Genomic DNA, 15,189 nt, shown 5'->3' on the forward strand with positions numbered 1-15,189 from the left:
CAACCTCAGTACTCGGCAGGGAAATGCAATCAAAGTAACAATGACGCACCATTTTTTCATCTATTAGACTGGTAAAACCTTAACAAAAATTTGACACTACCCAGTGAGAATCCCCATACACTGCTGGTGGGGTGTAAACTGGAACAAAATTTGGAGGTGAATTTAGTAATGCTGACTAAATTTTTTAAAAATGTGCACTCCCTTCGAAGTATGAGTTGTTTACAGCTGAGGCTAGCATGTCCCTGATGGTAAAGCAGTAGGCTGAAAACACTGTGAATGATGTTTAGTCTTGAAAGGGCTGTACAAAAGTATAAATCTAAAGCTTACTAAGAATAAGGTGGGTTTAAAAGCTTAAAATGTTATAGAAATAAATATGTATTTGGTTATCTTTTCATGCACAGGGTCTATGACATGTTACAGCAGAATAATATTCAGATTATTTACTATTTTCCCGTTTGAGTGATCACTTTGATGTTAGCTATCTCAACCCACAGTACCCTGCTTTTGGCCCTAAGGCATCAGAAATGCTCTCAGGGACGTGAGAAAAATAACCTACCTTTCTGGTATTATCTTTCACTCACCTGCACTGCTTTGCAATAAAAAGACAGACTCCAGTTATCACTAAGATTTCCCAGAGCCAAGGAGGGCTTACATAAACCCTTGGAAGGGTTTTATTATTCCTGCTAAATGAAGTTGCTAAAAGAAGCAAAGCAAGAGTAACATCTGAGGGCAAATTCATGATTACCCATATAGACAGCCACAGGGATACAGGGGAAAACGAACACTGTTCATTTCAAATTTTGCCTTTGTTCCATGAGGCCTGTTCCTAAACCTTTTTCTAAAATCTCCCAGAAAGGACTCTAGGAAACCTGACCTTTTGTTACCATATCTTCTCAAGAGTCACTATGGACCTTGCAGTTGGGGAGAAAGGAAGAACTGAATGCTGAACTGGGAAGAGGAGCATTTATCAGGAACACAAGGAGTATTAACCTACCAGCAAATAAGTAAACCTTTACCTTTTTCTTGTCCGGGTTTCCAACATTTGCCAGAGCTATAAATCGAGTGGCATGCTGTGCATTTTCCTGTAGAACAATGTGGTTTCTAAAACATTTGATAGAGAATAGGTTACCAACAAACTTCACATTTGATTTGCATTTATGAAATCGAGTAGACTCCATGGGGCCATGAAAAGAGCACAGGATCAGAGTCCATCACTGCAAGTAATCTCAGATAAATAACTTATTCTTATAGTAGGATAATAACCTCTACCTCACAGGGCTGCTGTTAGGAAAAAATGAGAACATGTACAGTGAAATCTGTGAAAGCAGGAACTCGACACGACTGCCTTGTTTTTCCGGGTCTCACAAGTTTTCTGCCTTTGACAGAGTGCAGTCTTACCACTTTTCTACTGCTATTAGCAGGAAATATTTGAGTTCTCCCTCTGTCTAGGGTTACTGTGAGTCAGCATTGACTCAACAGCAATAGGTTTTTTAGTTTTCTCTGACAAGTTTCCACCTAACACAGGTTCCGGCATTTACAGGTTTTTTTTTAATTGTTTTAGGTGAAAGTTTGCAATGCAGATTAGTTTTTTAGTAAAATATTTTATACACAAATTGTCTTATGACATTAGTTGCAATCCCCTCAATGTGTCAGCATTCTCCCCCTTTCCCTTTCTATCCTGAGTTCTCAGTGTCCATTAATCCAATTTGCTGTCCCTTCCCGCCTTCTCATCTTTGCTTTTGGGCAGGTGTTGCCCATTTGGTCTCGTATACTTGACTGAACTAAGAAGTATGTGCCTCACATGTTATTGTTTGTTTTATAGGCCTGTCTAATCTCTGGCTAAAAGGTGGACTTCAGGAGTGGCTTCAGTTGTAAGTTAGCAGGGTATCCAGGGGCCATAGTTCCAGGCATTGCCTCCAGCCACCGTCTAACTAGTAAGTCTGCTTTTTTTGTGAATTTGAATTTTGTTTTACATTTTTCTTCTGTTCTGCCCTGGACCCTCTATTGTGATCCCTGTCAGAGCAGTTGATGGTGGCAGCCGGGCATCATCTAGTTCTTCTGGGCTCAGGCTGATGGAGCCTATGGTTCTTGTGGTCTGTTTATTCTTTGGACTACTATTTTCCTTGTGCCTTTGGTTTTCTTCTTTGCTCCAAGTATGTTGGGACCAATAGATGTATCTTAGGTGGCTGCTTGCAAGCTTTTAGGACCCTAGATGCTGTTCATCAAAGTAGGACGTAGAACATTTTCTTTATGAACTATGTTATGCCAATTAACCTAGATGTCCGTGTAGACCATGGTCTCCAGCCCTCAGCCCCAGTAATTCAGTCCCTCAAGGGTGTCTCAAGAAGACAAAGTAAAGTATTATAATGATACGTGCAAAGAGCTGGAGATGGAAAACCAAAAGGGAAGAATACACTCAGCGTTTCTCAAGCTGAAAGAACTGAACAAATAATTCAAGCCTCGAGTTGGAATACTGAAGGATTCCATGGGGGAAACATTAAACAATGCAGGAAACATCAAAAGAAGATGGAAGGGATACACAGAGTCATTATATCAAAAAGAATTAGTCAATGTTCAACCATTTCAAGAGGTGGCATATGATCAGGAACTGATGGTACTGAAGGAAGAAGTCCAAGCTACTCTGAAGGCATTGGTGAAAAACAAGGGTCCAGGAATTGATGGAATATCAGCTGAGATGTTTCAACGAACAGATGCAGCGCTGGAGGTGCTCACTCATCTATGCCAAGAAATATGGAAGACAGCTTCCTGGCCAACTGACTAGAAGAGATCCATATTTATGCCTATTCCCAAGAAAGGGGATCCAACCGAATGTGGAAATTATAGAACAATATCATTAATATCTGGGTTATCATTAATATCACACGCAAGCAAAATTTTGCTGAAGATCATTCAAAAACGGCTGCAGCAGTATATCGACAGGGAACTGCCAGAAACTCAGACCGGTTTCAGAAGACGACGTGGAACCAGGGATATCACTGCTGATGTCAGATGGATCCTGGCTGAAAGCAGAAAATACCAGAAGGATGTTTACCTGTGTTTTATTGACTATGCAAAGGCATTCGACTGTGTGGATCATAACAAACTATGGATGACATTGCAAAGAACGGGAATTCCAGAACACTTAATTGTGCTCATGAGGAACCTTTACATAGATCAAGAGGCGGCTGTTCCTAAAGAACAAGGGGATACTGATTGGTTTAAAGTCAAGAAAGGTGTGCGTCAGGGTTGTATTCTTTCACCATACCTATTCAATCTGTATGCTGAGCAAATAATCCAAGAAGCTGGACTATATGAAGAAGAACGGGGCATCAGTATTGGAGGAAGACTCATTAACAACCTGCGTTACGCCAATGACACAACCTTGCTTGCTGAAAGTGAAGAGGACTTGGAGCACTTACTAATGAAGATCAAAGACCAGAGCCTTCAGTATGGATTACACCTCAACATAAAGAAAACAAAAATCCTCACAACTGGACCAATGAGCAACATCATGATAAATGGAGAAAAGACTGAAGTTGTGAAGGATTTCATTTTACTTGGATCCACAATCAACAGCCATGGAAGCAGCAGTCAAGAAATCAAAAGACACATTGCATTGGGCAAATCTGCTGCAAAGGACCTCTTCAAAGTGTTGAAGAGCAAAAATGTCACCCTGAAGACTAAGGTGCGCCTGACCCAAGCCATGGCATTTTCAATCGCATCATATGCATGTGAAAGCTGGACAATGAATAAGGAAGACCAAAGAAGAGTTGATGCCTTTGAATTGTGGTGTTGGCGAAGAATATTGAATATGCCACGGACTGCCAAAAGAACGAACATACCTGTCTTGGAAGAAGTACAACCATAATGCTCCTTAGAGGCAAGGATTGTGAGACTGCGTCATGCTGTCAGGAGGGATCAGTCCCTGGAGAAGGACATCATGCTTGGCAGAGTACAGGGTCAGTGGAAAAGAGTAAGACCCTCAACAAGGTGGATTGACACAGTGGCTGCAACAAGGAGCTCAAGCATAACAACGGCTGTAAGGATGGCGCAGGACCGGGCAGTGTTTCATTCTGTTGTGCATAGGGTAGCCATGATGGCAACTCGATGGCACCTAACAACAACAACAACTATATCCGTATCGTTTTCCATAGTGGTTGAACGAACCATTTTACATTCCCACCACCAGTGCATAAAAGTTCCAATCTCCCCACAACCTCTCCAGCATTTGTTATTTTCTGTTGTCTTTTTGGTTTTTTTTTGATTAGTGCCAGTAATGTTGTGGTGAGATAGTATCTCATTGTAGTTTTGGTTTGCATTTCTCTAATGGCTAATGATCACAAGCATTTCCTCATGTGTCTGTTAGCCACCTGAAGGTCTTCTTTGGTGAAGGGTCTGTTCATATCCTTTGCCCATTTTTTAATTGAGTTGTTTTTTTGTTGTTGAGGTGTTGAAGTATTCAATAGATTTTAAAGATTAGACCCTTGTCTGGTATGTCATAGCCAAAATTTTCTTTCCCAGTCTATAGGTTCTCTTTTTATTCTTTTGGTGAAGTCTTTTCATGAGCATAAGTGTTTAATTTTTAGGAGCTCCCAGTTATCTAGTTTATCTTCTGGTGTTTGAGCACTGTTAGTTATGGTTTGTATTCTATTTATGGCATGTATTACAGCCCCTAGTGTTGTCCCTATTTTTTCTCCCATGATCTTTATTGTTTTAGGTTTTATTTCTAGGTTTTTGGTTCATTTTGAGTTAGTTTTTGTGTATAGTGTGAGGTACGGGTCCTGTTTCATTTTTTAACAGATGGACATCCAGTTTTGCCAGCACCATTTGTTATAAAGACTGTCCCTCACTTAAAGCTCAATAAAAATTATTTTAAAAAAAGACTGTCTTTTCTCCATTTAGCAGACTTTGGTCCTTTGTCAAAGATCAACTGACCATAGGTGGGTGGGTTTAATCTGGATTCTAGATTCTGTTGCATCGGTCTATGTGCCTGTCATTCTACCAGTACCAGGCTATTCTGACTATCGTAGCTGTATAGTAGGTTCTGAGATCAGGTAGTGTGAAGCCTCCTATTTTGTTCTTTTAGGTTTTATTGTACTGGAAACACAGAGTTCCTGGGTGGTTCATACAGTTTGCTTGGCTGCTAACAGAAAGACTGGAGGTCCTAGTCTACTCAGAGATGCCTCAGAAGACCTGGCAATCTATTTCCAAAAAATCAGCCACTGAAAACTCTATCAAGCACAGCTCTACTCTGATACACACGGGGTAACCATGAGTCAGAGTGGATTCAACACCAGCTGGGTTAGGTCTCTACTAGAAACCAATGTCTCCAAGGGCCCACATCTCCAAGGAGGAAGCACAATCCCCATAGTGTAAGGATGCAAAACATGAACTGACTGTAATTCTCCGTGCAAACACTACTGGAGATTTAACTATGTGAGTATTTTTCTTATAATAGCTATTTGTTTTTGCTATGGTTCTGGTTAAAAAGTTAAATAGGGTTTTTTTTTTGTTCTTGCTTTTAACAGCTTTATTGAGATATAACTCACATACCATAAAATTCACCCATTTAAAATGGCAATTCAATGGTTTTTAGTCTGTTCACAGAGTTTTCCAACCATCAACACAATCTAATTTCAGGATATTTTCATTATCCCAAGAAGAAACTTCTTACACAACAGCAGTCATGCACATTTTTCTCGAACCCTGCAACCTTCTCCCAGGCCTAGGCAAGTACTAAACAGCTTTCCATCTCTATAGATTGACCCATTCTGGACATTTCATATAACACTGTGTGGTCCTTTGTGGCTGGCTTCTTTCACTTGACATGTTTTCAGGGTTCATCCATGTTGTAGCACATACCAGTATTTCATTCCTTTTTCATGCCAAATAATATTCCATTCATCAGATGATGGACATTTAGGATGCTTCCATTTTTTGATAATTATGAATAATGCTGCTATGATTATTTAAGTACAAGTTTTTGTGTAGATAGGTGTTTACATTTCTCATGGAAATAGCTGCACTATTTTACATGTCCACCAACAGTGTATGAGAGTTCCAATTTTTCCACATGCTCAACAACACTTGCTATTATCTGCCTTTTTGATTATAGCCATTCTGGTGGATATGAAGGGATATGATTGTGGTTTTGATTTGCATTTCGGTAATGGCTAAAGAAAGCAGCCTTAGTGGTACAATGGTTAAGTGCTGGGCTGCTAACCAAAAGGTCAGTGGTTCGAACCCACCAGCTGCTCCACAGAAGAAAGATGTAGCAGTCTGCTTCCATAAAGATTACCGCCTTGGAAACCCTATGGGGCAGTTCTATTCTGTCCCATAGTGTCACTACAAATGGGAATCAACTCAATGGCAACAGGTTAACCTTGAACTTATCAGGCCTCTAATTAATGCCTCTATTACAACCACATGTTAGTCTCCTTTAGGAGTCCTGATGGTGCAGTGGTTAAAGTGCTCGGTTACTAACCAAAAGGTCAGCGGTTTGAACCCTCCTGTTACTCCACAGGAGAAAGATGTGGCAGTTTGCTCTTGTAAAGATTATAGCCTTGGAAATCCTATGGGGCGGTTCTACTGTGTCCTACACAGTCACTGTCAGTTGGAATGGACTTGACGGCAATGGGATTGGCTTTGGTTTAATGCCTAAAGATGGGAGCATCTTCGCGTGTGCCTACTGGCCATCTGTATATCTTTTTTGGAGAAATGTGCATTCAGGTCCTTAAAAGTTACACAGGTTTTGAGTGGCTTGTGCCAATCCTATTTTCCCCATAAGCTCTGTTTTTAGTACATGCTTTTTGGGTTTAGAGAACAGGAGGTTTTTCTGGAATGCATATATACAGACACAGCAGAACCTGTATTATCTATGATTATTTTAGGCTATGAGATTATAGGGGGTAGAGGGTGTTACTTTTCCTTTCTTTTTTTTGCTCATTTATATTTTTAAACTTTTGGCAACAAACACATGTATTTTGTAAAAAAGAACAAAAAGGGAAAAAAGTTTTTTATTTTAAATTATTTTAGTGGTGGAAACCCTGGTGGCATAGTGGTTAAGAGCTTCAGCTGATAACCAAAAGGTTGGCAGTTCATATCCACCAGGTGCTACTTGGAAACCCTATGGGGCAGTTCTACTCTGTCCTATAGGGTTGCTATGAGTCGGAATCAACTCAACAGCAATGGGTTTTTGGTTTTTTTATTTTAGCGATTACCGATGCCCTTTATCAGTGAAGATAATTCAGAGTTAACTTTACTTAACTCTATTATCTATAAAACACTGGTTTACTTTTCTCTGCAATACATCCTAAGAATACTCCACCTCCAAACTTAAACTTAAAAAAAAATTGTTAAAAGTTCCCAAACTGAAATACTTCCAAAGCGATTATACTAAGAACTTGAGTTTTCAAGACTGTACAGAGTGCCAGTGTGACCTGATCAAAGCAGGACCTAATGCGCTACATAAAGCTATGATTAAACGGTACTGTTACCTCAGAAAGGAGCCCTGGTGGCACAGTGGTTAAAACGCTCAGCTACTAACCAAAGGTTTGCGGTTCAACCCACCAGCCACTCCATGGGAGAATGATGTGGCAGCCTGCTTCCATAAAGATTCACAGCCTTGGAAACCCTGTGGGGCAGTTCTGTTCTGTCCTATAGGGTCTCTACGAGCCGAAATTGACTCGATGGAAGTGGGCTTTGGTTTGGGTTACCTCAACCCCTCGAACTTTCACAATCTAAACACTTGACTTTCAAATTTGGAACCAAACTCAGAGAAGCTGAATGACTTCAGTCAGTCATTTCAATGCCTGAGTAGCCAAAAGGAACCAAGATCTTATATGCCCAAAAATGAACAAGAGAGGTTTACACAGAAGATCAAGGCAAATTCTTCAAGAAGTCAAAAAGAATGAAATGCTACTCACCGATATGGAAGCCTCTCGTAATAGGTCTTTTCCAAAGCAACAAAATGGTATCTTGGTTTCAAGGCTGTAGCAAGACTGGAAACCAAAGCGGAGCCACACTTTTTGGTATCTATTTCTCCCTATTGAATAGAAACTCGGTCATCCATAACAAGCGTACTAGTTATTGAGAAATACCAAAACACTTTGAAATGTCTTTGAAATTTATATGTGGATACAAATGTGGGCACTGGGATTTACACATTGAATTGAATACTTATAGCAATCAGAGAAATCTCAAACACAAAAGGGGAACTGGACTAGTATGAACATAGAAAAAGGAACAATTGTTGGAAGCCAGAGGTTAAAGGGTAAGGTAATTCCTCCATATTAGTCCCCAAAAGATGGTTTATTAATGCTTTTTGGGGGAAGTAAGCTCTCTGTGGAGCCCACAGACTGTGCTTCTATCTAGAATTTGCTTTGTAGCATACATATAGCATACCATACCTTTGTAGCATACCTATAACAATGCTGATAGTCATGGTCAATGCAGAAAACAACAATTAAAAACTAGCCTTCAGGGCCCCTAGGATCATACAGAATATTTGGTATGGAATATTCAAGGACCTAATAACTTTTTTTTTTTTTTTAATGACATTAAGCACGTAATTCTTTATTTGCTTCAGTCAAGGAAGGTATGGTTTGTACAAGGGCACAACTGCCCTTTGTAAAATAAAGCTTGTCAAAAGTTAGACTTGTTATGGGGGTTCTCATCAATAACATTATTTACAACTCTATTTTAAGAAAACGTATTAGCTGAAAATAAAGAAATTACCAAACTTTGTTTTCTATTAAGTAAAGCAGTACCTTCCTTTTGTCTCATGTTTGCCTCCTTCAGATTTCTGCTGAAGGGCAAGGAATTGGCCTCGAGGTTAGTTATACTACCTTAGGAACTGGTGAATTATTCTGTTTTCTCCCCATGAATATCTTTTATGATTATTTATAAACTTTAATCAAAATCCTCTTTTAGCCCTATCCCCAACCCAATAAAAGAGCCTCATTTTTCTCATCCTTCCTTACAGAGCATCACCTGTACTCTTTCTCCCTTCCAGCACCACTTTACTAGCCCTTCTCTGGATCTTCCCTAGTTTGGCAGTATCTTCTCTGTACCACAGCCAGCACTACCCCTTGTATTTATTCTAAAAAAAAAAAAATTCTAGGCGAGTAATAATCATGGGTTTGTGGAAGGGGAAGATAGCACTGTTCCTTCTGCTTTCAATATCCTCCTTGACAATGCCAGGTATCTTGTTGGCCTTTTTGGTCATAGACACATTGTGCTGAAGTTGGCAGGAAGTGATCTATAGGTTCATTTTCTGCATCATTACTGATAACTCTGAGTCCATTCATTGAGATTTCTTGTACCTAAATGCATTCTTACATTTTCCTTCACTGAAGCTCAACAGATGCTTTCTGCCCTACCACAAACTTTCATGATCTTCCTTAGGCTTATTTCTATCAATATAGTATTTCACTCCCCATGATAGGTGTCACCCACCAACATGGGGTACACCCTCTTCCAGATTACTTACAAAAATACTAAGATCAAATACAATGGTGAGTTCCAGTGCATCCCAACATTAAAGCTTTCTCATTAGAGAAGTACCAAGTTTTCAACACCTTGTTTCCCACATTTAGATCAATCTCCTCAATCCCTTAATGACTCAATTTTTTTAACTATCTTGATAGCCAAAAAGCTACCATCTGGAAGAGGGGAAATACAACTGCAGAGCTGCCACTAGCTGTAAATCTTTTCACTGAAACTTAGTGAACCCCCAAAATATATTCTTAAGAGGAGGCTTCAGAGAAGGCACTTTTAGCAGAGAATATAAAGACCCATTCATTCATAATTAAGATTTCAGCAATTTCATCTGTGGATCATGCTTCTTTAAGACTGACTTTTTGCTTTGGTCAGTTAAAACAGCTTCTAGTCTCCTGAAAAAAGTCACAAAAGATTTCTACTGAAAGATACCAAGAGCTAAAATACTCAATATGAAGGTGGGTGGCGGGGGGAGCCCAAATTAAACCAATGCAATTTGCTTTTACAAATGCCAACAGAATAAGCACTACTCACAGAAGAATTCCCAAAGTTCCCCACATACTTGGGCCATGGGGATGTGAGCAAGATATCGACACCCTTAAACCGGGGTGCTGAGCACAGCATTGTTCTCAGGGAAGACACATCCTTGGGACTAAAACTGTAACCTGGGACCGGCTCATTTAAGGACTCTGTCCCACTGAGGTACACAATCTGCAACCCCGAGGTTCCAGTGAAGACACCTTTACGACCTGCATTGAAAGGAAAATTGAGAAGTTTTAGTCAAAACAGTGGGGAAAAACTGTCATTATGGTGATAAATCCCACTCCCCTTGCCACAACTCTCCTACCTCCCTGCCAGTCTACACTCCTGAATGAGGGTAAACTCTCCAGTAGCCCCACTTCTGGCTGCTAAGAATAAAGTGGACAGCTACAACAGTGTTTCTATTCAGTCAGTAAGAGATGCACTTCCCACCTGGCATGCCATTACAGGCCAGTCTGTTTACCGCAGGAGCCTTTCAAAAATTATTGAAAAGTGGAAACTCGAATTGACTAAAAGAAACCCAGACACCTGGACAGAGGGAGATGTGATGAGGAAAAGGACAAACAGTCGCAGTTCTGAGGACACTACAACCCAGAAAAGATGTACTCTCCGGCAGGCAGCAACTTCCCAGTGGGTGGAAACATCTGGAAGAAGCAGTTGTTTGGGAGAAATTAGAGCCTACTCTCTTCCAAAGTTATCTCCTTGATTCTGTTCCTTCCTGTTCCCTCTAAGACTGTGCTCCATCAATTCTCAGCTCTCTTTCATCTATTGAGTATCTTCTCAACTGGCTCTTTCCTTTGCTGTAAATGAAACTGCAGAAAATGGAATCAGCTTGGGACTCCCCATCCAAAATGAACACACATACTAACAAAGGAATTTCCTCCTGTTTTGTTTCAAACTCTAAAAAGAGTAGTCTGCATTTTCTAAGTGCTTTACCTCTTAATTAACCCACTTCCTTCACTCACTGCAATCTTGTTTCCCTCTCCTACCACTCTCTTGAAGGTCACTGATTACCCCATAATTGCCAATGATCTCTTCTAAAATGATGCTCTCTTCCCTTAGATTCTATGACTTAATATCTTGACCTCTCCAAACACTCTTCTAATCGCCGTCACCTTTCTGTGCTTCCCCGCTAGATGAAGATGTACCCCAAGGTACTATCAGTCACTGGCTTCCCTTTTATTTCTTCCTTAATAATTTCATCCCCTCCTCAGCTTTATTTTTCATCCTCATGGGACCAACTCCCCAAAGCCTATGCTCTTCAATATTAATCTTGGCTATATACTCTACGAAGAACTATCACTTCCAACTATACATTCAATGTTCTGTCAGCACTTCAACCTCAACATTGGATCTCAAAAAGTCTATTTCACAAAAATAACCTAAGTACCCAGGCTGCTCTTTTTATTCCTGGCACTAAATTCATATGGTAAAATGGATGCCAGATATCTACAGCAGTGCTCTTAATCCTCATCTAGTAACTAGACTCATAATTGCCGTAAATCAGGCTTGTGTCAAGATCTACAACAAATTTTGATCAAAGATTCTACAGAAGAGTCCTGATCAAAAGGAGGAAAATACAGAACATAATTCCAAATTCTCATGGACTCTAGACTTTCTGGGTTCCCCTGAAACTATTGCCCTGAGATAATCTTTAAAACTTAAACCAAAAATATTCCCTGAAGTCTCCTTAAAATCAAATAATAGTTTAGAGTAAGTTGCAAAAAAATGTCTGTCTTAAGCATTATGCTCTTTTAAGATCTATATGGGATCAAAGTGACAACAGCAGCTCCAAAGATTAGACAGGAACCTTAGAAAACAGTGCATTTATGTTAACGTAGGAAGAACAATTCAGAAAAGGAGGGTAAGAGTAGTTGTACAACTTGAAGAATATAATTAATGTCACTGAATGGTACACGTAGAAATGGCTGAACTGGTGTATGTTTTGCTGTGTATAGTCTCAACAACAATAAAAAAAAATTTCTCAATCTTAAAAACAAAATCTATAACCAAAGGATTTCAAATGTACACCTCATAACTGTGGTTTAAAAAAAAAGCAAAGAAGAGATGAGAAGGCAAAAATGGACAGGAGCTGGACGAATGGACATGGGAAATCTGGGGTGGAAAGGAGGAGTGTGCTGCCACATTACAGGGAAAGCAAATAGGGTCACATAATAATATGTGTATAAATTTTTTTACGAGAAACTAATTTGAACTGTAAGCTTTCACTTAAAGCACAATTTAAAAAAAAAAAGCAAACAAAAATCCCTCTCCCAATTTTTTGCTTAAAGGAGCCCCAAATGATTGAAGCGAGATTGATCACATGAAGGCCATAACCAGATGTAGAGGATAAAGGTTAAAATGGAGTACTGAAGGAGGAGGGAGGCATTTACAGCAAAGGAAATGTGGAAGCTGTCTAGAGAAATGAGAGACCAGCAAAGAGGAAATGTGAAGCAGTGGAGCCATTTTAGAAAAAATGAGTCGAATAACCCAAAAAGCAGTAGGACAGCAGGTGGGGGGAAAACAGAAGCAAATGTGACAGTGGTTTTTAAAACAGCTAGACATTAAAAGAACCACTAAAAGAGATTCAGGGGGTGATGGAGGGAACAAATTTAAACTGGATTTGAAGAGTAGACCTGGAACCAGAAGAAAAGACAAAGGGAGTAAAAAAGAAACAAAAACACCCCAAGTATCAGCATGAACTAAAAACTTGCCAAGACTTTATAGTGAGGCACAGAGCTATAGCTAGTTAGGAGTCTAATAAGTAAGCTGTATGTCTAGCAAGGTTATATATAATCTTGACAAGGTTACATATACATGGAATTTCCTTTATTTGAATATAATTTATACTCTAAGTACCCTATATACATAGTCAAGGAGTTTATCACTTTAGTTGGCTAAAAGAGTGTATGATGGGTTGTGGGGACACAAGATTTGGGGGAGGTAGGGGAGACAAGAATGGAAAAATTTCATAGTCCTAAGGGCACAGACTTTGGAAAAGAATCTACTTACCCCATTTTCTCAGGCAGTAATGGCGTTAATGTCACAAGCACAAAAAATATCAACGTACCCAGATAAGTAATGTTTTCAGCTAATTCACACCCATCAGCATCTTGGAAGTATTTTACTGTTTCCTGGTTATTTGCACCCAGCACATATGTCTGAATAGGAGCTAGTGAGGGAAACAGACATGACACCATATAGTTACCAGATGTTTTGGAACTTGAGAAATGCTTCCCCATCGACTCACAGCGAAAGTAAAGAGTCTGTGCGTTCCCCCTCACAGCAATCCAATATATGGAACATGCTCACTGCTTCAGGATATCCTATGCCCAGCCTTGTGATCTGACCATTAAATAGTATCACTAGGCCAATAAAGTGACATATTAAAGAGGATGGTCAATGTATAATTAGGAAAACACAGACGCTAAATAAAAACACTAGAACTGGAAAAAGGAAAGAACACATATGGTTACATTTACTCAGTTTGTCTGCTTAGAAGAGTATTCTACAACTAAATCCAACCAAATTCAAAATGTGAACATTTGGATTATGCATAATTTTTTTTTTTTTATTCTTCCCAGCTCAATGCAGAGCTCAAAGAGGAATTTCTTATGTTATTAACACATGTAGTAAAAAATAACCCAGCAACAAATGTAGCCTTGGAAACTTTGTTAAAAATCATATATTAAATAAAAATCATTTCTATACCTTTCTTCACGCCAGTCTTATATTCCTCCCATTCGGCACTTGGGGTGGACCCAAAGAAATTTCCTACACACAACAGCAGCTAAAATGAGTTTTTTAAACAGATATATGAGATTTTTAACTTCAAACAGTACATAATTGATAGTAACATTCACCTAATTATCTTACTCTATGGTCTCAAACCAGGTTTTTATTCTTAAATCAGTTTGCAGAATTTCAATACACAATGTTTTAGCAGCAACTGTAGTAGTTACTCTGATTCTATAAATTATTAACTTTTGTCCACCGGTTGTCAAATTCAAGTTGGGGATGGGGGGAGAGGGTGAGAGAAGGGAACTTTCAAAAGAAGCTAGTATTTGAGTGGTCCTCATGTATTCTCTGTCCCACTCTGCCACTCCATGCCTCTTTCTATCATCCCTCTCCTTCCTTGTAGCATACAGTGATGGGAAGCTAGGCTTTTAAAGAATCCCTCTATGAAATATGAAACTAAAATATTAGATCCCCTTAGGGATAACTCACATATTTTGGACGTGTTATCAGCAGAGATCAGTCCCTGGAGAAGGGCATGATGCTTGGTAAAGTAGAGGGTTAGCGAAAAAGAGGAAGATCCTCATCAAGATGGACTGACACAGAGGCTACAACAATGGGCTCAAGCATAACAATGACTGTGGGATGGCACAGGACCAGGCAGTGTTTTGTTCTGTTGTACACAGGCCATCAAGTCGATTTCAGCTCACAGGGACCCTACAGAACAGAGTAGAACTGCCCCATAGCGTTTCCAAGACTATAATCTTTACGGAAGCAGACTGCCACATCTTTCTTCCGCAGAGTGTCAGATGGGTTTGAACCACTGGACTTTCAGTTAGCAGCCAAGCATTTAACCACTGTGCCACCAAGGCTCCTTATATTTCCTGCCTGTTGTCTTTACTCAGTCTTTAACCTAGTGAAAAAATCATTCCCATATCTAGAACACTCTTCTGTACTCTAAGGAGTTTACAATCTAGCTGACAACCATATATAACATTTATATACAGTTCTTTAGTCTCTGGGAGGTGCAAACAATTAACATGCTTGGCTGCTAACCAATGGTGGCAGATCAAGTCCACTCGAAGGCACCTTGGAAGAAAGGCCTGGGGATCTACTTCCAAAAAATCAGCCACTGAAAACCCCATGGAGCAGTTCTATTCTGACACACATGGGGTTGCCACAGAGTCGGAATCAACTAGACAGCAACTGGATAGTTTGTACAGCCCTTGCACATGTTACCTGACTTAATCCACTCCATAGTCTGCTGAAATAGATGTGTGCTTCTGAAATCCAACTGGTTAGAATGACCTAGGGAGGTTTTGCTAGTCTGTTTTTAGTTTTTTGAACAACAATAAAATAGCGAGATTCAAATTCAAAAAGTACAAGAAGGTCTGCAGTAAAAAAAGTCTCCCGCTG

At 39.7% G+C, this 15,189-nt stretch overlaps 1 protein-coding gene across 5 annotated transcripts in view; it reads right to left on the minus strand.

Moving 5' to 3' along the window:
* Nucleotides 1-15,189, minus strand: part of CWF19L1 (CWF19 like cell cycle control factor 1) — a 36,004-nt gene that overhangs the window by 14,823 nt on the left and 5,992 nt on the right. For 2 of the 5 annotated variants that reach the window (XM_049855227.1, XM_049855223.1), the window contains 5 exons: nucleotides 13,750-13,828; nucleotides 13,109-13,210; nucleotides 10,033-10,247; nucleotides 7,926-8,044; nucleotides 1,017-1,101 (listed from right to left, as the gene is read on the minus strand). In XM_049855227.1, the coding sequence (XP_049711184.1) occupies nucleotides 1,017-1,101; nucleotides 7,926-8,044; nucleotides 10,033-10,122 (294 nt within the window). In that variant the 5' untranslated portion in view covers nucleotides 10,123-10,247; nucleotides 13,109-13,210; nucleotides 13,750-13,828. Of the gene's footprint in view, nucleotides 1-1,016; nucleotides 1,102-7,925; nucleotides 8,045-10,032; nucleotides 11,382-13,108; nucleotides 13,211-13,749; nucleotides 13,829-15,189 lie in introns of those variants that run through there. The other 3 variants (XM_049855225.1, XM_049855224.1, XM_049855226.1) reach the window with 3 other exon arrangements.

The sequence above is a fragment of the Elephas maximus genome, chromosome 16 (genome assembly GCF_024166365.1).
Source record: "Elephas maximus indicus isolate mEleMax1 chromosome 16, mEleMax1 primary haplotype, whole genome shotgun sequence".
Taxonomy (NCBI): Eukaryota; Metazoa; Chordata; class Mammalia; order Proboscidea; family Elephantidae; genus Elephas; species Elephas maximus.